This window comes from Talpa occidentalis, unplaced genomic scaffold (genome assembly GCF_014898055.3).
Source record: "Talpa occidentalis isolate TD23 unplaced genomic scaffold, MPIMG_talOcc4v2.1 talOcc4.9, whole genome shotgun sequence".
NCBI classification, from domain to species: domain Eukaryota; kingdom Metazoa; phylum Chordata; class Mammalia; order Eulipotyphla; family Talpidae; genus Talpa; species Talpa occidentalis.
Genome location: NW_023605305.1, coordinates 83,962,383 through 83,990,210, shown reverse-complemented (window position 1 = coordinate 83,990,210; position 27,828 = coordinate 83,962,383). Strand labels below are relative to the sequence as shown.

The following is a 27,828-nucleotide window of genomic DNA, read 5'->3' as shown; positions in this document are numbered from 1 at the left end:
TTATTCTTGCGGTATTGAGCGAGAGAAAACAAACTCTAGTTCATAATTCACTTTAGAGAACATACCCTTTCTTTCTATTTTCTTGTTAAAACCAAATTGTGTGCAATTTGTAGGAAATTGAAACCACATTTTTCACTTAACTTTCCAAAATTAAAATTTATGGGGAAAAAGAAGCCATAAAGCAGTTACAACCTGGTCATCTATAATTATCTGTGTGGTTTGAGCAGTTCCACATTTGAAAAAAGTGGCACTGAGAGCTCACCAAGGTTTTACCACCACAGGACATTTCACTTCTCTTTTGCTGCTTTGGAGCCAAGATCGCCACCAAACACTAAAGGTTTGGCTATGAATTTAGACATTGAATGTGTGAAAAATAAGTCCTGACAATGGACACAATCTAAAAATAGGCGTTTTCCTCTTTCACTTAGAAATGAAATTTATTCTAGTAAAATCTACCATTATATGCTTTTCTTATTTCAGATATTTTCTCTGATTTCATTTGCTTTGACAGTTTCTTGTCACGCTCTACCTGGTAGGGAAAAAACACAGAAACAGCAAGACACACGATTTCTATTTATTGGCACTGCCCGCCCTGTGCCCACTTCCAGGGTTCCCTCCATCCTGATGGATCTCCCTTGGAAAGGGTCCTTGAAGACTTGCAAGCGCTAAGTTGCAACATTTACCTTAGAATAATTTTTTTATTCCCCTGCTCTGTGCTATTGCATCTCATTGTCTTCATGATATAATGGTAAAAATAAGTTTTAGGTCTTATGACCTGTAGTACTTCAACTCTAGTTTTTAACATATTTTACACACGCCTAATGTTGGTCATGCTGATGTCATGCAGTAAAGTAACTCATTCACCTGTTTTTCACTCAGTAAATGTTTATTCAACACCTTTTTAGTTACATTACATCCAAGTACAGAGTAGGAAACAGCACTAGCACATAGTAGAGATTTCATTGAACTTTAGCATCTTCATCAATGTTCCAGAGACAGAACTTGGACAAATAAAGAAAAATCACTTCCTGCTGTCCTGTGTATTTGCCTAAATTCAACAGAACCTGACATTCCTGTCCTAGATGAGCTAATCAAAGAACTTATAAAAGCGTTAATATTTACAGATATTTTTGCCGTGTCTGTTTCTTCATTTGTATCTTTATTCTTATCAACACAAGTCAGAATTCTATTGATCTCCTCTAAGAAGTATTTTAAGTACTTATTATGGGTTGCCGCATACTGTGTCTTTTACAAAGACGAATGCACTGACCTCCTAGTGTCTCTGTGAGGTTGCTGCTTTATTGTCCTGATTTTACCAATGAAGAAACTGAGGCGTGGAACAATTAAGTCATTGTCAGAGTCTCCCCAGTGAAAAAGGATAAGCCATAGTCAGACCCAGGCTGCCACACACCAGAATCTGTCCCCTTAACTGCTTCATGGCGTTCACCTGGAGAAGAACTCAAGATGTAAATGGCCATGTATTTGTTTTGTAAGTGTGATGATCCCTGGGTGTCCACCCTGGGACAGAGCTGGTGGGACTTACCTGACTTGCAGGGGACAGGTTTTCAAAGGGGAACCAGCACAGAAGCCCCTGAGTGTGGGCTGTGTCTTCATGCCAGCAGGTCAGGATGAGCTGGGTGCAAATAAATCCTGGGCAAACCTCCCATCCCATCCAGGCAGCCTCTGTGTCCATCTTTCTCTGACTTGCTCAGTTTTGAACACGGAATGATATGTTTTAATGTAACCACTATGATTATATCATGTAGACATTATATAAGAATAATGTATGGGGCCTCCCTGGTGGCGCAGCAGTTGAGCGCTGGGTTGTGAAGCTGCCCGCAGCCTCTGCAGCGCCTTTCAATCCCTGGCCGCCGTGCGAGGGTCCCACATGGCGCGACAGACCTCTCCTGCTGCCCGCTGCTCCCTTCCGCAGTGTACTTCGTCAGTCTGCCTGCTCTGCTCTCCGCTCTGACTCTGGTGAATTCTCTCACCCTCCCGGCTTCTGACTACCCAGTACTTGTATAAATAAATAAATAAATCTTTAAAAAAAAAAAAGAATAATGTATGATAATTGTAGAAAATCTGGAGAACAAGATAGAGTAAGAGAAATTAAAATTATCATGTAACCATAACTCAGAGTTAGCCACTCGGAAGATTTTCATGTATTTCTTTCATATTTTTTCTGTGTTTAACAAATATGTATACAAACATTTTTTTCATAGTTGTGGTTATTCTGTGAATGTATACATGCAAGTGGTTTTATATCCTGCTTTTTTTCACAGAGCCTATTAAGCATTTTCCCACGCATTAAAACTTCTTCATAAACATCATGTTAAAAGACTGTTTAGTCTCCCACAGTTTGGGCTTACTCTATTTATCAATTTCTCTATTGCTAGACACTTAGGTTGTTTTATATATACTTTTAAAATGATATGCACCTTATTCTCTTTTTCTAACTTTGATGCTTTAAATACCATTGTCATTTCCAGCAACTAAATGTTCTAACCCGTTTTGAATATTTTAAAGTTTGCCCCAAAGGGTTCCTTTATTAAAAAGGTAAACTTTAAAAAATATTTGAAATAATTTTGTTTTTACTATTTGCACTATAAAATAATGCTATAAAATATAGAAGAGTGGAAATAAAACATGTCCAAGTGTACAAATGAACTCATGATTAGCCTAGGAAATTCTATCCTGCCATAAAGTGGGAGTATTAAAGCTCTTGTATATATTAATACCATCAGCCATACTTTTAAATGTGTAAGTATTTAATCTATCACTGTCCCTTCTCTGTTTTATCACCCAGCTGCAAACTGGATTCATTTTGGATAATTACCTTTGGTACTAAATGTATATTATCTGCTCAGTTAGGAAAGAGATTGGAGGGAATTCAGAAATCAATAGTAATAAAGTAAACAGAGGGCATGGAATCTATTTCCTCTGTTAGAATTTATTTGCATCCACCCTACTGAAGACAAGGCCCCTGTGAAATGGACATGGGCTTGGGGACCTTAGGCGAGCCGCACTGGGCTCAGCTCTCCCTTAAGAACTGATCTGATCTTTCAGTAAAATCGGCTGTGGTCTGAATATTAACACGAGGTGTTGAATGACCCAAGAACGCTTTGACTTCTGTTGTTTACAGAACTGATTTTTATTTCTCTTCTAGTGTTGATCTCTGGTTGCCTCCTTTATTCTCCACCTCTCTCTGGCCTCCCTAGAATGATTTGCAGAGGACTGTTGTTAGATTCAGTGAGGTAGTGAGCACCACAGTCTCATTGTCCAAAGGGAAATAAAATCCAGCGGCCATATTGCAGACCGGAGAGCGGCTTTATAAAGTCTCAGCGTTGGTGTTAGGAGGAAAGATAATTTAATCCTCAGTTCGGGACACATCCACGGCCCCTCTCTCCCTGCAAGCATGTGGGAGACCCACTTCTCGAAATACCCTGGCAGGCTAATGAAACTCAGAATTGGCCAGACCAGCCTCCCTTGTTGACATTCTAAATCCCATAGCCAAGAACATATTCCTGCCACGTAAAGGAAACTCATAACTGCTGTTACTTGGGGGTGTGTGTGTGTGTGTGTGTGTGTGTGTGTGTGTGTCTCCCTCGTGTAATATTGTTATTTTGATTTTCTCCATATCCTGAATGCCACGGGAGCCCACTGGCTCATGTGACACACATGGCATCACTAGCCAAGGTGTCCTGGGTACTAGCGTTCGCACCTTTTCCTCCCGAGTGAGGAGGTCACCGTCGGAGAGTGGCCTTCCATACCGAAGCACAGGGGCCGGGCTGTAATGAGCCAGAAATCTTCTTTCTGTGTTATGAAATAATAGTCGTAGTTGATTTTCAAATTGTGGTCAGAGGAGAACATGGTCAGATTCTGAGTTTATTTCAAAGCAAAGCATGTTTTCCAAAAAGATGGCATTGCATATTTTGGGAAATGGATCTTTCTAATGGTATCAGATCTTTACCTGACAGTTTTTTTTTTTTCCAAATATCAGGAGAGCTCAAATTGATCCCCATGTAGTAAGAAGGCTTCTGTTTTTACCAAGAGTAATTAACAGTGTCTTATCATTGGAGATACATCACCTCACACCCCTTGACTTGCAGGGGCTGCAAGCGTGATTAGGGGCAGAACTGGAGGAATTCATCCAGGCAGAGGACATCCAACTAGGGTCTCTTAAGGGGCACTTGCTAATTTATGGGGAGCAACCTGACAAGAGTCTTCTGGGGCCCCAGCTCAAACTCCTGTTTAGATCTCTCTGTTCTGGAGAGAGAATGAGAAGTGGGACTTTGAAACAGGCCAAATATTTCAGGAGAGAAATGTGCAATTCATTTCCCTCCCTCTCCCTCCCCTTATCATTATAGCATCCTTTGACATCCACGAAGCTCTATTTGCAAGCCCTGCCTTCCCTCGGTAGGCACATTTGAAGCCTGCTTAACTGGTACTCAGAGGACCGAATGGCATTATTTGCGATTCCCTCCAATCCACTCTGCACAATGACGGGAACTGTCAACTTTGCGAGAGCAGCATTTTTTTGCTGTTCTGGCCGCTCAGCCCCGGAACGCTCGTTTGCTGGTGAAGACGCGTGTTTAATGCGCTCCCTCTTCTCACTCTTGTCCCCCCCCACATTCCTGCTGAATTCTCTAAGCATAGCCCCGAGAGTGCCAGCCTTCGACAAGCCAGGAAGAAGAAAAGACACTCTGTGAAAATGGGGCCTTTAATGGTTTGTGACTCTGAAGATAGTTAACTCATGTGTGCATTCAATTAAGATGAGTTTTTCAGTTAAAAGACTCCCCAGGAAGACAGGCTTTCTTCTCATTTCTGGCGTCTGAGCAGTTAATGAAGAAAGCATATCAGAATTCCACCCTTCTCACCCAGAGCGGCCTCATGTTCCATACAATTTTCAAGTCACTTGATGAAGGAAAACACGCCAGGTGGGAATGGGCAGGTAGGAAGTGACCATGGAGAGACAGTGTCATGGCTTTATCTTTCAGTGACTTCACCACCATTCACCGTGCAGAGAAGGGTTTAGGGTCTGAAGTGGGATCCTTGAGGAAACTTAGGTCTTATGGGCCTCAAGTCTTTGTGGAGCGAATGTGGCTATCCATTTTGATTTGCAAGTCCAACTGGTGAGTCTGTTTCCTTTATGTTGCCCTGAGGGAAAGGCAGCTTATCCAGTGCATAAGCCTGGGCTTCCTCTGGGTTGCCCAGGTGAAGGTGAACAGGTGGGTGCATGCTGGAGACAGGCTGTCTAAGTTTGAGTCTTGGTTCTGTTATTACTGCTGTAAAGCTTGGGCAAGACCTGTTATCTCTGTCATCCTCAGAGTTTTCCTTTCCTCTGTCAAAGTAATGATGTTCACAGCGCAGACCTCCTAGGATAGCTAGGAATTCATGGTACAGATTAGAGTTCTGAGCACAGCCTCCAGCACGTTCTGGCAGTGCATCAGTTACTATCGCCTGCAAATCTTAGCAGGTTTTGTTACAGGAATTTAGGTAAAATCAGAGCATGTTGTTTTAATCTCTCTTCTGCAAGACAGACTTCGAGATTGGCACTGATTAAGAAAAAGGCAGACACTTCATAGATGAGCCCTGTGGTCCTCCCAGGGTCTTGGGAGCCTGCGTTATCTTCTTTGTGGTTGGTGCTCCTTTTGAAAAATGGCAGGACCCTTGAAGGGGCCAGCAGTGGCAACAGATGGATCTTGAAATGAAGATACCTTTGTGGGGGCACACGTGATATCTGTTCCACAGGTATAATTCAATCACACTTTTTCATTACCTACCTACCCCTCATTCCTAGTTGAACTGCCTCAGTCTTCACATCTGTGAAATAGGAACACCCCTTTTTGGATGTTGAAGAAATAATAAGTTATCAAAAGAGCCCAGTACTGCTTTTCCACAGCAGACCTGGGGTGGGCTGGGTCCCATAAATTGAGTTTTCCATCTGATTCATCTGTTCACTAGCTATTGGATCTTGCACTGATCCCTTAGGGTCTCCAGGCTTGCTTGTGTCTACTGTAAAAGGGATGATCTTGGCAGGAATAAAGTTCTGAAGTTGACTGAGTAGATGTGCCTTTGGCCCTCTGCCTGAATGCATCAGGATCAAGTCACCAATTCCAGAGTTGAAATGGAGACTTAGTAGAATGTATTCTCACCTGAAAGTGATTTTGGTAGCTTTTGAGCAGTGCCATCCAGTATGTTCCTTTTGGGCCTTTCAGGGTCACAATACCTATTGTCCCCAATGTAACCATAAAAATTCCTATTTAGGAATAGGTTAGCAGTTGATCGAGCCTGGTCTTTGCCCCTGCAGGTATGATTTGGCCCCCTGAAAGTCCCAGCCATGTTATCTGACATGGTGGCCTCAGAAAAATGAATAGCATGCAGGGACGGAGATAGGTATTTTCATTTCCTTTAAATTCACTGCCTGTTGCTGTGATCTGTGAGCAAATGCCCTGTCTGTCCACCAACATAAAGAGAAGAAACACTGATCTTTGACTTCTCGTCCTGCATGCATGAGAGGCTTCCCTGATCCACAGGAAATACCGTGGCAGGCAGCTGTAGAGTGCTGTAGTCTCCAGTAGGAGCAGGAGGTTATGATTCCACTTAATATCCATTTTAAGTTCTCCATCCATTTTGAGAAGTTCAGTTTGGAGAATTGCAGTCTCTGTTTCTAGCTTGAAGGAAGAGGAGGGCCTGGGGTAGTCAGCACAGGGATGCTATTTTCCTGAAGCTGAGATAGCATTTCTGAAGGTTGACAGGGCTGGCATGCAATGGTGAGGGTCTGTGCCCTTGGACAGAAGAGCTGTTAGAAGAGATTTGTGTGGCCATGGACCTACTTTGAGAGATGCCTCCGAACTCAATGACTTAGTAAAATTTGAGCTCATTCTTTCATTCTCCCCCTGCCCCCAGAAAGAAAACTTGCGCTGCAGAAAAACTTGTACCCATTTGCAACTAAACCTCTGTCCACAAGAGTACTTGTGTTTCCAAATTGCTGTCATTCAGAAATTAGCCACAGAAGTCACTTTAGTGAGCAAAAACTTGTCTTCTGTTGCTCTACGGGTGGTGAATGCTGTTCTCCAAAATTATCCCATCATAAAGTCTGTTCATAATGTGCAAGCCTTAGGAGAACCCTTTGCAACTCTTAGAAGGTTTCAACAGACACAGTAACTAAAGGTCTTCCCCAGCCTTAGAAATAACCAGAGCAGCATCACTGAGAAGTTGGTCATGATACCCCTTCACATGAACTGTCGCACCATCCTGAAATGTTCTTGGCATAAATCTGGCTCACCCTCTCTCCACTCTACAGCCACCTGCCACGGTATTTCCTGTGGATCAGGGAAGGCTCTCATGCATTTGGGACAAGAAGGCAAAGATCACAGTTTGTTTCTTCTCTTTATGTTGGTGGATGGACAGGGCATTTGCTCACATATCACTGCAACAGGCAGCATTTCCATTACTGCTGGACAGTGAGGTCTGTGATCTAATTGCAGCACCTACTTCCCACTTTTCCTCCACATTTATAGACAAATTACATGAACCTGGTGATTGCTCTCTGGTGCAGATCATCTTTGGGGTCTACATTCAAATGAGAACTGAAAATCTCTGGGTCCTTAGTTTAGAGACTGGTCGATTCTTTTCCGCTCTTGAGCGCTGACCTAGGCATCACTGGGATACATTCATTAAAGTGTTTTCAGGAATGTGAGAGACTCAGTAAAGATAGGCTGCACAAACAGTCTTCTGTACACCTGGTGGAGGTGGGTGGGATCAGCCTTTTTCTTGCTGAAGGTCAGAACCAGTGTCAAATTTACAGCAAACCCACTTATGATGCCTGCTGCTCCCTTTGGTTTTTATCGTCACAGTAGGTTTAACCTGACCAAGAAGTAATTACACCGTTATTTTTTATGTGGTGCTTTATTACTTGCTTTTCAAAATTGGTTTTCAGCATCTCATGAGCTAATAGCAACAAATGTGTGATTGTAATGCTCGCTCCACCAGGAGACGTGGGGTTATTACGGAAGTGGCTACATACCCATTGCCCACACAATCACTGTTAATCCAAAGCAAGTGAATTGCTTAACTAAACATCTATTGATTGTAAGCCATTGGGGACTAATATTAAGACCACCAGCATCTAAAAGGAGAATATTAAATTCTGGTTACATATATGATTGCATTGTGTCAATATTTTGTGGCAAGGAGACCTATTCTTCCATGGTTTGTAAGTCCAAATCGAGGGTGGTTTGGGAGCCGTAGAACCCTCTCGGGTTACCTTGAGTGCCCTACCTGGCTCCATCTACTTAAAAGACGGATCTCAGGATTGGGAGCAGGAAAAATCAAGAAGCATGGAAAACCCCTTCACCTTATCCCTCCTGTTACACTAATAGGAACTGATAAAAATCTAATGGTGAATCTGACATCAGAGCTTTTGTCTAAGGGGACCTGGACTTCTATGCTTTTTGTTAGGACTTTGTTGATTCCAATCTGACGCCAAGTGTCTTACATGCTTCCTTACACATGTTTTGATTATGGTTTAGAACATTTGTCTTCTAAAGTTGTTACTTGCCACCTGTGCTAATGACCTTGGAATGGTCTACCCAGACAATTCTTACACCTCACCTGGTTGATTAGCCAGCCCCACTGGTTGGTGTGGGCAACCCCTGTCATCTGATTTCAGTGACATTATTTTCTCTATAGTCTTTGTACTTTTATGACCTGACTTTGTCCTTAAGTGTCCTGATCTTTAACTGTTCCTAACTGCTAGTGTTCCCCACAGTTCTGTCTCTCCCTGGTCCTCTTCTCACACTAGTGGATTCAGCTATTACCTCTACCTTTGTATTACCCATCATATTAACTCCATCCTAGATCTTTTTTCTTGAGTTTCAGTCCTTTATCTCTAACTCTCTACTAAAAATTTTTCTGTGCCTGACCTATTGGCACCTACTTTTCAGCATGTCTGAAATTGAACTCATCTACAGACAGTTTTCTTCTTGCATTCTTTCCTTGCTAAGTGGCCACTCTATCCAGCCAGTCAGAGAAATTAGAAATGTCAGTTCTCCACTCTTTCTAATCCCTCACATTGAATATGCTGCTAAAGTCATGTGTATTCTAAAATATATCTGAAATCTTCCTTTTCTTCATGACCACCTCACCATCAGGTGATCTTTCATTTTACATTTGGATTACTGCAAAAGTACTGACTTTTGAGATCTGTCTTTTATTTGACTCCTATGGTTATATCTCTGAAATATAGATCTGATTGTTTCATTCCTGGGATGTGGAAAACCTTAATGAACACCTTGCTGTCAACCAAAGTTCTTAACAAGACCCTCAAGGGCATTACTGTTACTCATAGTTACTCAGCAACACCCTAGTCCCAACATATAATCTGTGCTTGCCACAAATGGGAGTATCCAGCCTGTGTCTGCATATCCTATACTTTATCTTTGTGCCTTTGCTGATGGTTCCTTTTGCTTAGAATACTTTTCCAACACTTTTCAGTTGGCAAATTCTATTTATATAACTCAAATGTGACCCCACTGGTCAATGTTTTCTTGACTGTACTACAGAGGATTATCTTTTCTCAGTCTTTGCAGTGTACTCTGGGTGCACTGTGAGAGTTTATCTTCCTGAGACTCTGATTACAGGCCCTTCTCCTCACTGACTGTGTGCTCGCAGGGTACAGTTGGGAGGGGGCAGGAAACGGGAACTCTTTTTCTTCATAAGCTTACAGCCTTATATACAAAAAGCACGCAGTTTTCTTCAATTAATTAAGAAATATCCCCAGCCTGGGAAGGAATTCCATCTTAGGTGTCTATTACCTATTTTTGTTCCTGTTTGGTCACAGAATTGATATTATTGTAAAACAGTTGTGTTCTACTCCAGGATGAACTTGGTTTCAGGGTAATAGCTGAGAATCATAACTGGTATTATTCTCTAAGCTGTAATTCACATAAGTTTGAGTGGGGGAGGGAAGGTTGAGCCCAGGACAAGGGCAAGGTACTCACTGCACCCTTGCATCATGCCTGTCACATGCTCCAGAATTCTGTGTGTGTCTTCTTGCCCCTTCAGACTCTAGAGTGGAAAATATGTAAATATGTCCAATTGATTCTGAGTTCCCCTATTTCTAGCACATGGCAGATATTCTATTAATAGTAATAACAACTGCCCTTTGGGTATTTATTATGTGTGAAGCACTGTACACATAGTAGCTTATCAAATTTCCAGTTACAGATAAGGTAGAATTAAAGAATGTAAATAACTTTTCTAAAAGGAACATAGCTGGTCAGTGACGTAGCCTGGGTGCAAATCTAGCAGTGTCTTACTCCAAAGGGAAGAAGGGTGTGTGGTTAGAAAAATGGAAGTTAAATGAAGTCTGGAGTAGGTAGCAGAGGTTTCCATAAAAGATGAGATATTAGCAGTCTATTCTGGGGCCTCTCGCTTGTCCTAACTTGGCTGTTCCTGCAAAGAGTTTAAGAGCAGGGCTTGGAGGCACTGACTAGGTTTGGATCTCTGGCCTCTCATTCATAACTCTCTATATTTAGGCAAGATACTTAACCCCTCTAAGCCTCAGTTTCCTTCTGTGTTTAAAGGGAATGACAGTCATACCTCCTTGTAGGGGTGTGGTCAAGGTTAGGTAGGTGAAGGCATGTAAAGAAGTTGGCACATAGTGAAAGTCCTTAGAAAGTGTAAGTTGCTGCTGCCATTAAGGATGTTATAATTGGAAGACAATCACACATGAATGACTGCAATGCATCCTTGTAGCATCTTAACATTGGATTAATGCCATGCTTTTCAGTGGGTCCCTGTTTCCTAAGCAAATGTAACAAGGCATTCCTCAAATGTATAGGGGTCTTTTGGGGTATTTTAATTTCACTTTACAGATAAGAAAAACCAGTGAAAATACTTTAGATCTGTTTGAGACCACACAAGCTACTAGCACAAAATTAGACCACCCTGCATTCCCTTTGGTGGTGCCCAAGCTTTGAGAAGCTGAGTTTTCAGCAGTGGTCTAAGAGAAGTGGCCCGTGAAAATCAATGTGGAATAGAAGTAAAGGTGGTGATGTCCAGTCCTAGCCAAGATTCGAGAAGTTGTGTGGCTCTCATGGGTTAAGTTTCCCTTTAGGAAGTTTTTAGTGATTATTTTAGATGAAATATTACACATTTTTCTTTTAATTGCTTTTATCAAATGGCTACTGATTTATTGCAGTATACATATCAGGGACCCAAATTGTGAGTCAGTGGAATGGTTGGCTTTCAGAGGCTCTGTGAAGAGATTACCAAGGCCCACACGGCCGTGTGAAGAGAGCTTGAGCAGCTTGGGAGTAGACAGGATTGAAGATGGAACCGGCATGTGTGTTCAGGCTCACAGGACAGGGGTGTAAACCCGTGTTGAGGTGGGAGCTTTTCTGGCTGAGTCCAAGGCTCATAATCGACTGGCAGCTATAATAATAATAAGCACTGGAGAGGGTTGACTTCACCTACTTTCTGCCAAGGTACTCCTTAGGTTGGATGTAAGTCTGATAAGAACTTCTAGGCTTCTCTGCAAGGTCACTGGGGTCCACCCTTGTTAGCGGTTCTCTTTGACTCCATTAAACTGTTACCAAGTAACCACTAATCCTCTGCTCTCTCCCACTTAGAAGTACTTTCGGTCTTATTAGTGGAATTAATGGATTATTTGGAGTCACTTCCATTGGGATTTTTTTCCCCCTCCCAATCTTAGAATTCGCATACTCCATTATTGTATTATTATTATAGTTATTATTAGCAGGCTCTGCTGCAATGTCATTCTCCGACTCTCCTTGTTAAGAGGAAACGACTGTGTGAACAGTGGGAGCAGTTTTCGCATGGTCTTATAAAACTGGGACAGAAGCAATCACACAGAGGACCTGAGCCCAGAACTCTGCTTGGTGAGCGCGAGGTTGGGACAAGGGCTTTTTAGCTTAGGAACCCGCCGTGGTGCTGTTCCCTGCTGCGCGCCCTCAGTTGCTGGTAGCTTGTTCTAGGAGAGTAATAAGTATTGTTGTTCAGCATTGTGTTGTCGAGATTCAGCTCCACTGTGTCTGACAGTATTTATCTAAAATACTTTCCTTGGTGCGTGTTCAAGTTCCAGTAAACCGTGTCTTATTGTGCGACCTTTTCATTTTCCACTGAAAAGGGATCAGCTCGTCAGATAAAAGCTACAAGCCGGAGTACAGGAAAAATGCGTGCTCAGAAAATCCAAGCATGATTGAAAACAAGATGTGTTAAATCAATGCGGTTTATCGCCTGCCTATTCCCGGCAATTGCTGTTCTAAAGCTTATTCTGAACACACACTGGATGATAAAAGTACCGTGTCAAGCCCTCGCCGGGGTGGGGACGCGGGGAAACATGTTTATCAGACAGCCCGGGTGATTTTACCCCCTTGATAACAGTTATTGTCAAAACTCTTTGGGAAGAAATCTGAAGAACAATTATAGGAGGAATATTACTCTCGTTATATCAGAAGCTGTGCCAGGAGGGGAGCGAATTAAGGATTTATCCTGAAACGTTAAGAAAGACTGAATGTGTTGGTCTTCAGTACTTAAACACCATCATCCGTTACACAGCGAAAATCATCCTTCTTCAGATGAGGAGAGAAACCTCATTTGAAGCCTAATCACAAATGACTTTTTAAAAAAGCCAAAATGAAAAGGATTGAAAGCCACAAAAAAGGGCATGAATATCTTCAGGCCTCTGTTTGCTTGAGGGATTTAATTTTAGTTTTAAATGCACATCAAATTTGGAAATCTAAATTAAGGCTCCTGGAAGGCCAGGCTGTTCAGAGCACATTACATGGAGTAACAGGGACAATGTGTCTCGCTGACTTCCTTACAATTAGAGAGCTGTACAGTTCTCCCTAATTACTGTACATTCACCTACTTCCCATCCTAGATAGTGTCACCCTCCAGGCAGAAAATGGGTCTGTTTGTGAAGAAATGCTCCTTTTCTGTGGGGAACTTACCACTAAGGATCTTCTAGACAATGCTAACTGGTGGTGGTGAAAAAAGTTGATTTCATGTAGCTCGGGAGTGTTTTGTGTCTCTTTTTCCTCAAAGACCAATCAAGCTTTGAGAGTTCAACTCAGGCCTTGGAGGAGAATTTGGTGGCAGACTAAACAGTGTCTTAATCTTTTGTGGGGCCAGTTTAAAACAACAGTGCAGCCGCCCCTCCAGGATTGTGTTTGTTGACCTGTGAGCTTTTTAAGTGAAGATGATTTTGCCTGTGATGTAAGGAGTCTGGACAAAAGGCTTCCTCCTCTCCCTGCATTTCTGTTCCATGGATATTTAGTTTAAAAGGGGGGGGGCAGTTTCATAGATGTGGCAGGAGGACTCAGCAATAGGCTATAAGCTGAGAGTCCACAAGATTTAAATAAAATAGTCCTCTTGGAACAGTAAGTAAAGCACAGCCATTTTTTTTTTTATTTTTTCAAAAAAGGCTTCTGTTCTAATTTATGCAGCTAGTTCTTCCTGTGCCTCAGTTTCTGACTTTCAAAACTGGAGTCATCATTTTTGACATTATGTCAAGGGTATACTGAAGGAAACCAGTGAGGAAAGGTCTAAAAGCTCTTTGGTACCTGTGGGGAAAGAGTCTTACCTGACCTCAGGCAGTGTTTAAAATGATACTTCTCTGAGTCATCATGTGAGCGCTAGCATCTATGGTCAAGCTTCAGGGGTCCTTATAACTTTAAGATTCCTCATCCTGCACTCAGTTATTCTCTAAAATTAGTTTTCTTTTGTAGATGCTTTTAGAAATAACTTATTAAAGTGCAAATTGGTAGACCTTTCAGGACCCAGGAAATAGATGTACGGAAAGACTTGAAATGAACATATTCTTTCATCTAAGAATTTCTCCTGAGTGGTGATTGTGATGGGCTCTTCTTAAATCAATACATTTTGGGGGAAAATATCATCATTATGAGGAGATTTGTGACATAAATTATGGCCATCCATATAATGCAATATGCTACTGCATTACAAAGAATGAGGTGGATATAAATATGATATTTATAGTTGTGAATATGTCTAAAAGCATATGTAGTAATTAAGTAGTGATTATCTGTGACTAGGGCTGTAATGGGGATTTTCTCCCTTTTTTCATAATTTTTTTATAGAATAAGAATGTAGTGCTTTTAGATTTAGAAAAAAGCGTTAAGGCTATTTCAATTTTGTAAAACAAAAGTCACTCTTATTTTTTCCTCTTCCTCCTGATTGCTTTCGCCTCTGGAGGAGGTATCACGCCAGTTGTGGGCATTCCAAACAAGACCCCCAGGGTCTTCATCCCAGCCTCCGTCTCCAAGAGCCCTCTGTATCACATCCTCCCAGGTTCTGATCTGCTTTCCAGCTTCCTTTCTCCAAAACTCCAGCATTTGCCTGTTCCCTGAATCCTCCTTTGTAAAGAGGCCTGAGTCACACCAGCCAGTTCATAGCTGGGATTGTGCCTTTAGTAGAGAGTGGTTATTACTTCCTGCTCTTGGTTTTTGAATCTCAAAGTTGTTGCCACACATCTAGAGGTTTGAAGATGACAAATCAGAAGTCAGGGCATGCTGAAAGCCAGTTTGGAAATTTTCCTTTGGCTCCTATGTTGGTAAACTGCCCACATTGACTTCATCTGACACCCTTCTGGGCGGGGCATAGCCTGCTGAAGTAGTTCTAAGAGCTTCCTCCCAGAGCTCTCCTGAGCCTCACTGGCTCCTGAAGTGGGCCTCAGGCTGAGAATGCATTTCATCCTGAAGGCAGGGGCTCTGCTCACCAGGGATTTGGCTTTAGGCTTCTTAGGGACTGTCTCCCTTGCAAGGATGGGATGATCCAGAACACTGTTCATGTAATACCCATGCAGGCAGGTGATGAAATAGGCAAATGGCTGGAAATGGAACATATTTTCTTCATTAGCCATATTTCTGGCTCTTTTTTTTGGTTTCTGGTTGATTTTGCAGCGTGTATGTGTGTGTGTGTGTGTGTGTGTGTATGTATCTATATGAAAGTCTTAAAGATAGGTATGTATGTATGTATCTATATGAAAGTCTTAAAGATAGGTCCGTGAAGATACCTTGCTGTTTTATTGTTTACCTCTGGTTGTTAATTCAGTGACTGAGGGGGGAAAATGGGGCCATTATGAAACAAAAAGACTCTGCCTCACACATATGTAATAACTCTCCTGCCCAGAATGGATCTGCCTTGAAGGGAAATGCTCTGCTGTTACTCCTTTAGTTCAAATATAGAGCAGTCACCAGGGAAGCCTGGAGACCCAGGTGCTGGTTTTATCATTGCCGCGGCTATGAGGTTTTATTTATTACTTGGCATAGAGTCTAGATATTTGTTTGGACATTAAATGGCAATAGAATATAAATATTACCTTCCTAATATCTGCATTTCTTTTTATTTCCAGTCAAAATGACATCATGTCACACCACCATTAAAAAAAGGAAATTAAAACCCCAGAAATCTGTTAAAGCGCTGCAGTGAGTGACTGAGCTATAAAAGCAGGGACTGTGCACACTAGCCCTGGAACAGAACCCACAGCGCTTTCCCCGATGTTGGGGAACAGACCTCTCTAGCCCCTCATTGTTTCCAGCAATACATCTTCCAGAAGTCAAGGAGGGTGGAGGAGTGGTTTCACTAAAAAGCAAGCTGAAGAGGGAAAAATCAGTTGTCATAAAGGAGAATGCATCCATCTTGACTAATGTTTAATTTGCAAATAATTGCCCTTCCAGAGAGGTTTTTTTGACTTGGTAGGTCTGTGAAGTAGATTTAAAAGAGACTATAGTCATGAAAATGTTACAATCCATACATTTGTTTGGGATTTACTCATGAGCTGATTTTTGAATGGATTTACTAGTAGTGTATAAACCTAGTAGCATGATTCTAAGTTATTTTTCTTGCTGCATGAACGTGGCCACTGTCAACAATAGCTTTATCTGGGCCAAGCTGTTGTGTTCTTGGCCAGGACCTTTGCAGAAGTCCCCAGGAGAAGGGTGCAGCGCGAGAAATTGCAGGTTTCCTTCAGGGGAGTCTGATGGTGCTCGATTGGGATGCAAACCCAAAGTCCTTCAGGAGCTGTTCGCTGTGGCAGGTCAGTTGAAGTAGTTTGATTTTTTTTTTAAACCATTAAACTTTCTAAAAAGTAAGGCCTTCAAGGCAGCTGAATGCACCGCACCCCCCACCCCCCATGCCTTGTTTCTATCTTGGGTTCACCTCTAGGAGTCCTTCCCCAGGGTCAGATCACAGCCAGCCAGAGAGGACTTTGAACTCTGCCTGCCAGTGGGTTCTCAAGTGCAGGAGCATTTGCTCTTGCTCTCAATACAGGGGTGGGAAAGTGTCCAACCTCCTCTGGGTGTGTGTGTGTGTGTGTGTGTGTGTGTGTGTGTGTTGCCCTGAAAACCACTGCGTGGATTTAGCAGCCATGTGTCTAACTCTGAGAGCTGGCTGACCTGGGAAGACATCCCACATTCACATGTTTGTGCCTTCCCGAGAGCCAGCTCACATTCTGCATCCCCACCTGGTATAGTGTGACCCCAGTGACGGCTTTGTCAGAGACGGGTGTGCCAGGGAGGAAAGGGAATGGCTCCCTGAACAGTAGGAGCCTAGTTAAGGGAGTCTGAGCTACGTTCCAGATCTACAAAGTAATTTGCCTGTCTTTATGTGGTTGGAATACTCATGCTTTTCAGAAACTTTTAAGGGTTGATGGTGTTATGAAACCAAACAGTGAATTCCTACAAGTGCCTTTTGAGCACATGGCAGGTGCTAAAAATGATTATTGCAGCAATGGATAATTTATTATCTTGTGGAATTTTTTAAATGCCCACATTGGCCCCATTTTGTTCTGGTGATTTGAAAATGGAGGCTTTTCTTATTTGGGATTATGGCTTTTTCGAAACCTCCGCGCCTTTCTCTGTTCTGCTACCATGTCTAATGGGTGTAGAATAACGCCCTCTCCAGCCGGTGTGGACTAGGTGTTTGGAAGCAGGGCCACATAAGCCATTCTCATCCTTTTGCAGTTTACAACTTCATCTGAGTTTCTTTTTTCAACCTAAGTTGCTCATGCTTCTTTATTTGTGGTTAATTATGCCCAATTAAGTTTTTTTCTCTTCTACTAGATTCTCGGAATTGTACCAAGTTTTAGGGGAAAAAATTGATTAGTCCCATTTCTACTGGTGCCCCCGGAGCCCTGTGCTTGAGTACAATGAGGTCACTTTGTTGAAAGATTAACTTTATATTAGATTCTTGCAGAGTCGATGTATGTCCCTAAGGTACGAATACCCCCACTGATGAAATAAATATACCATTCTTTATGATTCCTCCCCGCTCCCCTCTCTGTTGATTTTCAGAGAGTTTATGAATAGTCACATATTTATACAACTGGCCAAAAGTATACTACTTATTTTTCTTATGGTCTGTAATAACCTATGTGAGCTTATTAAAGGGTCTACAGACCCCTTTTAAGGCCTGCTTTCTTATGTCATTACTTTATACGAGCAGGTCAAATTCCATCTTGCAACAATCTCTTACTCTTAACCATTTTCTCTGATTATAAAACTAATATGTTCATTGTGGAAAACTCAGGGAATGCACAGTGCATAAAAGAGAAGGGAGAAAAAGCACTTTAAGATCTACTCCTTAGAAACGTGTATCTCACAGTGGTTATTATCGTTTTTGTTATGAAAGAATAACCATATTGTACTTATGCTCTGGTAATCTGCTTTTCAACCTGGTAATATATTTGTCAGTCGGTGTTTTTCCCTATGGGCTTGCTTTTACAGACCGTATGATATTCCATGGGTATGCCATCATATAAATCTCTTCCTCCCAAGGTACTTACATCTGTTTTCAGGTTTTTAAAGACTGTCACAGTCTTTATCAGATGGTCCCTCCCATGTAGTCGTTGGTCTCTCTGACTGCATTGACTAGATACAGGCATGAAAATAAAATCCTTTGACTTACTATCTGAACTTCCCTCTCACATACTACACCTCCATAAAATAAGCTGCTTATTTTTCTTTCCAAATAATGAGTTTAGCATACCTAATTCAAAAGCTCTTTGTGACAGCAGAGTGACTTCTCAGCGTTTTCACTATTAGTTCCATATGATACTTGAATCTGTTTTTTTAATTGTGGATATTAAGTGTCGTTCATTCTGTGAATTGTCTGTATGGCCAGAGAAATACATCTGACAGTCATTCAATTAACAGCTGCAGCTTTCTTGACATGGAAGGAATTAATTCATTATGCAAACAACTGAAGGGGGTGGGTCAATAATTTCGTTTTTATTGGAGGCATATACTGAAAAAACAACAACAACCAGGAATTAGAATTTTCAGGATCCTGAAATATGTCTTCAGATATTAAAATGATGTATTCAATTGTCTAAGTTATTTTTATGGTTAAACATCTTTGTTGGCAATTAGTATTATGGGGGTGGGGGTGGATGTGATCTACTGCTTAAGCCTCAGCACTTATTACTTGTTGTTCTCATGCATTTTACGAGTAACAGCTTCCCTGCTTAAAGAGATCCCTGGCTTTTTCCTACAAGTCTAATTTGAAAAAAAGATTTCTTCTCAAGGGTTTAGAAAGTAATTCATAAAATGGGAGGAATAATAAATATTGTGCCTTAACTCATATGCTAGTACAGATAGATTTGGTACACCTGGGTGTAATTTTAGTTAATTTCCACCAGAGACAGGTTGAAAGTTTACTGTTTGGGAGGCGGGGTAGGAGGTAGATGGTTAAATCTCCTATTTGCAAAAATGATTACATTATCTTAAATGAAAATGCTACTCTATTAGCAACTTCAATAAGCATTGCATTTGGGAAAAAATCTTTTTAATAAAAAGTTACCGAAAGTTTGCTTCAACTTAAAATATACAAGTGAAGAAAAAAGTACTTACACTGATTTATACGTCTTTTGGAGGTGTAATTATTGGCTTTTTACTCACCTATGTAAAACAATGTACTTTTGTAAATGGATTTCTGGCCATTTATGCAGCCTTTTTTTTCCCTTTTTTTTTTTCTTACATAAAAAGTAAGCACTGTCAATCAAGGAATTTTAAGGTTTATTTCCTCTTTAGAAATGATTGATAGCCTTTTAGATTTACAAGTTGACAAGTTAAAGGGTTCTATTGGTATAATTATGTACTAAATTCACAGTCTTTCAATTTAAATGTCCTTTTAAAACCACAAGATTATCATACCTGTATTTTGAAAAGTGGGCCAGTCAGTTTGGGTTGGTATACAAATTGCTTCCATTAGCCTTGGGACCTATTTGAATTTAATACAGTTTTTTAAAGTTAGTACTACTATGAATCTTACTTTTAAAATTTAGGTTAATGGAAATGCATTTTAAGTAAAGCATGTGGCAACTTGTTTTCTAATGTATATCTAAATGTCAGAACTACAAAGACTGTCTTTTTATTCAGTATGGGGAGAAAAGATGTGGTTGAATACTTTGGTTACACTGAAAAAGAAAAAGCCCTCCCACCTACCCATTAGAGGATCTGGAAAGGGGGTGGGTGGGTGGGTGGAGGGAGCTCATCTCTTCCTAGTCAGGTGAGACAGACTGAAAGAATCTCATATCCTGGGGAGGAATATTGAAAATGATGGACCAGAGTCCACTTGATATTATGTTTAATTTGAGGGTGCTTTGAAGAGGGGTAGACAATATGGCCACCATCAGGCCTTTTGTCTCCAAATATTGTTATAGGTTGGTTCATCTTTTAGTTTTTCAAAGAATTATGCTCGGAGATCCAGCTGCTTGGAGTTCTTGCTTCCTCATGCTGGTGTTTTTCCTGACATAATATTGGTGTTGGTGAGTCAGTTAGTGATTGAGGTGGGGGTGTTGGATCCAGGGCATGATAAATAGCATAAGTGGCTGGTGGTATGTTCAGCAAAATGATCCATTAGTGCCATTATAGGATCTAGTTCAAAAGAATCGATTAAACTTTGGAATTCCCCCAGTTATTTCCACAGCATCAGTGTGGCAAATGATGTTCTGTTGTATTTCCTGAAATTGTTGTAATTGTGTGACTTCTTAATTGCAGCTCTCAATGAACCTACCATCGATTATGGTTTCCAGAGGTTACAGAAGGTCATTCCCCGGCACCCAGGCGACCCTGAACGTTTGCCAAAGGTAAGGATACCTCCTTGTATTGTTAATTCTGGACACCTGAGTTTGGGTGATAGGCAGAGAACTCTGCCATTGATACATATTAGTTCACAGAGAGGTAGCTTTGTGGGTGTGGACTAAAAAGTGCTCATTACTTGTAGTAACACCTACGTGCCAGGTAATATACCATTACTTTGACATATATTATGTCATTTCTTCCTCTCACCAGCTCTGAGGTTGGTACTGTGACCATCTCAATTTTAAAGCAGAATATAATCAAATCAAGGAAAGAGAGGTTAAATCATTTACCCAAGGTCACATAGCATGTAAATTGCTAAACTGAGATTCACACCTACACAATCTGGCTCCAGCATCCAAATTCACTACCTCATAGCCATTTCTGAAGAGGAGAAAGAGAGAGCACTGCTTTTCTACCCACCTGTGGATCCGTCCTTGGCCCTGGTGCAGTGGAAACCGAAAGAAACATTGCAACTGCAGAAAGCAGGAAATTCACATTTGTTTGGTACCTGTTGCCAGTGTTGGGGATCTTCCCATTTCTGGACCCAAGGATCTGGGGACCTGTGTGGGACAGATGATCACACCCAACTAATCAAAACAGAAGATAATAAGTACACTTAGCAGAAGGCCAGACCATGTTCTATGAGGACTCAGAAGAGAGCCAGCTAAATCCTAAAGTTCAAAATGCAGTAGTGTCAACTGCCATTCACTGTATAGTTAGTGACAGCAAAATGAAATTTCATTTACTACACAAGCGAAAACTAGTATAAATCAAATGAGCAGATCAGAGCCTCTCCTTGCCCTAGAAGGTCTAGAGATGTGTCATTCCTTGATCTGTTCCTCCTTATAAAGACACTTAGAATGATGAACTTGGCCTCCTTCCCATTCAGCCACCCTCTGGGGGATCAGTTGGTCAGCAAATCCTACCCACGTGCCTGCTCCTTGGGACTGCCTGTCAGAGCAGGTGTCCAGGAGAAAGCTCCTCACCACTGACATTCAGGCATGAGGGGTGTTGGGGTGGGGTTGGGGGGCAGAGTGCTAACCCGTCAAAGAGATGGAGACTTATTCTTGGTGAACAGTGAAATCATGTCATCACAGTGCCCATCTCCTTTCACAGCATCGAAGTACCGTGGAGAATTTTCTTGAGGGAATTACTGCAGGGCAATAATAAGTCATTTTGTTGGTAATTTTATGGGATAAAGATATACATATTATGGGTGCCTTAGGAAATGTATAGTTGAGTTTTGTGTACTTGTTTTTTTTTTTCCCCTAAGATTTATTTATTTATTTATACAAGCACTGGGTACAGTCAGAAGCGCAGGAGGGTGAGAGAATTCACCAGAGCCAGAGGGGAGAGCAGAGCAGGCAGACTGACAAAGTACACTGCTGAGGGGAGCAGCAGGAGAGGTCTGCGTGCCATGTGGGACCTTCTCCCAGTGGCCCGGGATCGAACCAGCGCTGCAGAGGCTGCAGGCAGCTTTGCAACCCAGCGCTCAACCGCTGCACCACCGGGGAGGCCCTTGTGTACTTGCTTTTGAAAACTTTTTGGTGCCACAACATTTTCGGTAATGTTTCCATTTGGGGACGTTTGGCATTTGATGTTTCCAGAGTCTGCCAAAAGGACTGGAGACCCTATCTCATAGGGTAGAAGTTGGAGTGAAGGCACATCTGAGCAATTCAAGTCAAAATTCTTTTCCAGATTCTTCTGTGCTTCAGTTTCCTTCTCTGACAAATGAAGGTGGTTCTATTTCCGCTTCTTTCAGGTTATTTTAATCACTTATTTAACACTCAACTGAAGTTAGCTAGTGTTAGCTATCAGTTGAGTGAAGGCCCTGGCTTATGACACACCTCCCTGCCCATCTCCGTAGAGCAGAAAGGCCTGATCTTGACCAGCTGAGTTATGCTCTTTCTCTTGTACCTCAGTTTCTTCATAAAATGGGATAATCGTTTTGCAGTTCATAGGGATAAGGAGGGGATCCCGTGGACACAGTGTCTAGTAGTCGAGTTCTAAAGAAGCCAGGAAGTACTGTTCTTATTCATAGTGCAGGAAGAAAAATAGGCATGAGCGTTAGTTTTATGTAATTACTTTTAACATGAGTCTTAGGGTCACACGTCACATTCAGAAAAGCAAAACAAGTATCACAGGTGTGTGTCATTTCATTCCCTGGGGCCTGGTGGTGAGACTCCTGCCCCCCTTTCCTGGGCTGGAGATGAGTAATCAAGGACACAATGGATTTGTGTCTCAGGGACACAACTGTCTCAGCGTGCATGCAGCCACTTGACCGTGCAAGGCCTTTGCCGAGCCCACCCCAGGAAGTTGTGTGTGTGATTCGATCAGAGTGGTTGTCCTCTTGGCTCCCAATGTTAAGGTGGAGCTGGAGTTCAAGCGCAGGGTCAGGAAGTGGCGGTGGAGCCAGCCTGAGGATCCCTGCGGACGGGGCGGTTTTATACTCCTGCTGTCCATTGTTAGGGGGACCAGAATGGGCTCCGCCTTTCTTAGAATCATGGTCAGTGTTTGTCAAACGGGAGTGTTTCCGCGAGCCCTGGACCACACACCTTGAGAAACAAACTCTGCTTTATTAAACCCATGTGTTTGTGACTAGACAAAGCTGGATTCATACAACCACCCACATATTCTGTCAAATGAAACTGCTCCAAAGACCTGGCAGACCGCTCTCCATAATAACATGCCTTTGTGTACGGGCTCACGCTCATTTTGGAGCCCTTGGATGTGCTTTGTTTTATGGGAGCCACTCTTGCGAGAGATGCAGGGGTGGTGAGAGCCTTCCCCATTCACCAAATGAGAACGCAGAGCAAGTGGGGTCCTTCTCTGTAAATGATTTGGTCCCCGAAGGTCACTGTTAGTGATAGTTGCTGAACACATGAACTTGAAGCACTGTGATTATGCCAGCCCCAGATGTTTGTTGGTTTCCTTCCTCATATGCAACCGTGGAGTGGGCCTGCGAGGTGAAGGCTTTTCAGTCTCAGTGTCTATTCTGTCTCATACAGATTTGCTGTCCTCTCTGGTCCTGGCAGGAGGGAAGGACTGTGACTGACTTGGGGGTGAAGGTTGGCTTTTCTCAGTGGTCAGGGCAAGGGAACTGTGGTCTGCCCGAGACTCTGATGCTGAAATAATGCATGATGCAATGTGGGAGCATTGAGCAAGGAGCGTGCTGCACTGAAGGCCAGAGGTGTCTCCCTCCCCTTTCACTTTGTCAGTTGTCTTCCTAAGGGTCTGTGAGCATCGGGAAGAGGCTGTGAGAGCAGACCCTGAGCTTGGCCAGCATGATGGCCAGCGGCGAATCTCCTTTTCTTGATGCCCACTGTGGCCAGGGCTTATGAAAGACACAGAGATTGAGAGATGTGGACTTTGGAAGCCAGGGGCAGTGGTTCGCCTTCATTGTGGTGGCTGGCTCGCTCTCTCCTTCATAAAGCAGCTGACCGCTTATGCAGGGGCCCCTTCATGATGGGGATGTGTTCTGAGAAATGTGTGCTTAAGAGATGGGATCATGGAGGAAAGTCACAGAGTGCAATTTGCACCCCAGAGGTGCAAAGCCTGCAACACACCAGCCTGGATGCCACAGGCTCTTGGGACCACCCTCGTCTGTGAGGTCTGTCATTGTGCGGGTGTGACTAAGTCGAGATAACGTGGGCCACAGAGGTCTCTGGTGTACAGCCAGACTTCAGCAAATGGGGGCTCCTGAATCCTGCCAGCTGGGCATTATCCAACTCACAGAATACTCCGAGTTGCAGGGATTTGCGTTGACTGCACAGCTAACCAGTGGCAAAGGAAGATTCGAACACAAGTCCTCTGTAAACATTACTTTGAATTCCCACTCTTCATGGGGTTTGGAAAGCCACAGAATTATGTCTTGAGGTGACCAGCCTCTCTTGACTGCCCCCTTCACTTCACAGCCCTCCTCTTTAGATTGTCACTTCCCCACTGATGGGGTTGGCACAGGGACCTCCAGAGGGCAAAATTTTTTTTTCCAAGAGCTGATCCCTCTTTTGAAGAAAATCAGACAGTTTGGGAAAAGTAACAAAGGCAGGCATTTGTGTATTTTGCTTTATGGAGCTGAAAATATCTGGTAAATTGATCCAGTGGGAGTAATAAATACACATTACTTTATCTTGTTCTTCATGTCCTATACCCCTGAGCCTTGATAGAACACCACCACTTAATAGACTTAAAAAAGAGTAATTACACTCATTGGTTGTGTGATTTTTCAGCCCTCCCAGCCCTGCCTGACCTTCTAATTTAGCTCACCGTGTCTAACTAATGCATTTATATTCATCTTTTATGAAGCATGTATGCTTCAGCGTTGACTTCTGAGCCTTTTTCAAGCTGTCCTCACAGGTTCCCAATCTGGTTAGTAGCGAGCAGGGAGCCATGGCCACGCGCTCCCGCGCACACAGGTAACACCGGTACATGGCTCACAGCGTTTCCTTGTTCTTTATGAAATGTAATAAAAAGTATTTATTACATTTTTACTTTAAAGCTTTTATACATTCTAGCATTATTTACAGCTAAACATGCAGGCAAAAGATGCGAGTGTTTTTAAAATGATTACTGTTAATGTTTCTGCTTGTCAGAAGTGCTTAAATTTTCCTGCACTTTGTCTAAAAACTTAGTACTGTTGCCTTTTAAGAACAACACATTTAAAAGATCTTGCAAGTCAGATTTGCAAACACTGCTGACAGTTTGTGATGAATGATATTGCAAAATTTGCACGATGTTTGTCATTGCGCACAGCCGACATACTGAGGCAGGGATTAAGAAATGCCAACCCCCTGTGGAAAACAACTGTCCCCAACCCCAACCAAAACAAGCCTCAGCCAAACCTTGAGCCCAGAGAGCACACACCCCAGGCTCTTGCTCTTGTCTGGGTGTTCCCTCCCAACTTCCCACTCAGCCTGTGGAACCCAATTGTTCTCGGTGCATTTTCTCTCACCAGATGGTCTCCTCATTACCATACACTAAGAGTCCATATGGGAAACTTGTGAAATGAACTGTATTCATTTTAACTGCCAGATGAGCAGCCTTTTGCTTTGCAAGCTTAGCTTAAGTCATCTGCTGTCTTCGTGTTGTTATGGCAACACGGCACCAATAAAAAATTCTAATCTACTGTAAGTGATCACAGTATTTTAAGTGCTTGCCTATAACTGCCCTCAAAGGGGAAGAAGGGGGAGGGGCTTCCGTTTGTCCAAGGAGCAAAGGGTTGTTCTTCATGCCAGCAGGTGTCACTAAAGAAACTGGTGAGATGGAGGGAGAGGTGTCACGGTGGCTCTTGAGGGAGGTGGAGGGTAGACTCTTTGGATAGGTCCATGAAAACATTGACTGTCAAAACCATAGTTGCTCCAGTGGACAGACTTCCTTGCCGGTGCCGGTCCATCCTAATAAAATCCACAGTTCTACCTTAGAGGCTGCAGATCTTCGAAGTGGCTCTTCCTTGGTTGGCATGCGGGGGGAAAAAAAAAAACAAACCCAGCCTCCATGAACCTGCTCTCCCTACATGGGAATTAGTCACTTCCAACACCAGGCTAATTAAGAGTACCTTCAAGTAATGGAAGTAGGCAGCAACATCCTTAAATATAAATCATTTCACCTCCGCGGGCCACATGATATGTTGCATCTCTGCCGCTCTATCTGTATTGAAAGTGAGTGTTTATAGTCTCAGTTCATCAGTTCACATTAGCCTCATGCTGAATATTTAAACACAGAACAATTTGAACACACCATGAAGGAAGACAGTGACGGCACTTCCATTTGGAGCAGCAAGGGCTCCATCTAATAATAATTTAGTAAATCAGCCATTTAGTGGCTTGCTTGTGCCAGATATTATTCAGCTCAACTGTACACGGGAATGAAATTCAGACTCCAGTCTCAGGCACTGTTTTTGCTCAGTGGTGAGACAAGACCCCAAAACACCCTCCCTCAAGAGCACTCAGGTTTCATGATTTATCATAAATTCAGAGCTGGGGCAAAATAGAGCCGACCGTGTGCCATGTATTCTAATTATGCTTTTATTGTTTTAGTCTTTATGCAGAGACTGTCAGTAATTCAAAAACCCGCCGTTGCACCCGTGGAGATACAAATAAGAAATCTTTGCATAACCACACGGCCTGTTAGCCCAAAGGGACTGACTCGGGGCTTTAGCAGAGAAAGAAAAAACGCTACATCTTTACCTTTCATGGGACCACACTGACCACTCACCCTCACCTTATTTACGGTTTTTTTTTTTTTTTTCTTTTGAGGAAATCACTGATGTCAGGCCCAGGCACCAAAGTGACTATACCTGAATGAAAATGCAGAAACTAAGCCAATCATGCAATGTTTTCATCTCTCAGACATTTGAGTTTGAGGTTTGCCCCTGCATTCAGTTGTCCCAAACACAAACTAAAGAATGCAGTTCACGTCCCACTTTCTCCTTGAATCTGCCAGAAAATGCACAGGCTAATCCCACTTTTCTGTTTCGATAGGGCTCAGTTTCAGGGCATGGTGTCCCCTACCACTTGTACTTCTTTTATCAGATTCTTTATCACAGAACTGTACACCCCTGAAATTGTGGGGTGAATTCTGGGTGTGTGCACATGCACATGTGTACGTGCAGTGATGAGTAGGTACATGCATGTGCGCAGGTATCATTTTCTGGGAAGGGAGATTTCAGTTTCATTACAAAGCTCTGTGACCCCCACAAAGTGAATGATTCTTATTTCTTGAGATTATTCATCTCCAACTAACATTTTGCAGCACATTATTTTGCTTGTCATGACGATACCCTGCCCGTAGCAGAGAAAAGGAAACAGAGGATCTGTGAGGACACGTAACCTGCCCAGGGTCACGCGGCTGGGAGGTTCCAACATCTGCCTTCCTCACCAGTGTTTTGCGAGTAGGTTGGCATCTCCAGCCACACTCAAAGCACATGATACACGCAGACTCCAAGCATGCAGCTCCCTTTCCAGAGTTCTCAGGAGAAGCAGTGAGGGTTATCAGCGCCACGGCTGCTCTCGCTCGACAGGCACAGGCTGTCTGTGAGGAGCCGGCTGCTGTATTTACCCTGCTTTGCAGAGGAAACAGAGGCCCTCCTGCCTTTACAATGCTAATAAGTGGCAGAGCTTGGGTCTGCGCCAACTCTGTTGGACTCCAGAGCTAGTATCGCTAAGCATTGCCTCCTAGAATTAAGAGGAATTTTCAGGAAAAAAAGAGAATTTTGCAAACCCGTCTTAAAACCCCTCAATCTTAGCCAGGGCAGAGGGGAGGGAAGGGGCGGCATTGACTGAGGTTGGTTCACCAATGGCTGAGCCAGGTGGAAGGAGCGGCAAGAAATCAAAAACCTGGAGAGAACTCTTTTCCTCTTTAGCTGCAATCATTGTGGTGGGATTTGTAATAACAGTCACGCCAATAACGGAATGCTGGGACCTCTTTCAAGTTCTTTCTTAGCGCTGAGCTCTTGAAGTTTAACCTACTTCATAACACACTCAGCGTACAGGGGTGTGGAACATAATTACTCATTAGTTCAAAGAGAAGGCACATGAGCTAATTCATGTCTCTCTTCTAAGCACCCAATATCTGCGCTCAGAGACTGAAGTCCTCTAGAGCAGAGACCCCGGGTGGTCTTGAAGCCTGCTCACTATTTTCGGCCCAGAGTAACGCTTCCGTGAAGCGTCAGAGTAGTAAGAGCCAAGCCTAGCAGTCT

General features: G+C 42.8%; 1 protein-coding gene across 8 annotated transcripts in view; it reads left to right on the top strand.

The window, feature by feature from the left end:
- Nucleotides 1-27,828, top strand: part of EBF1 (EBF transcription factor 1) — a 388,135-nt gene that overhangs the window by 335,143 nt on the left and 25,164 nt on the right. For all 8 annotated transcript variants that reach the window (XM_054691687.1, XM_054691686.1, XM_037499686.2 and 5 more), the window contains exon 11: nucleotides 20,049-20,137. In XM_054691687.1, the coding sequence (XP_054547662.1) occupies nucleotides 20,049-20,137 (89 nt within the window). The remainder of the gene's footprint in view (nucleotides 1-20,048; nucleotides 20,138-27,828) is intronic.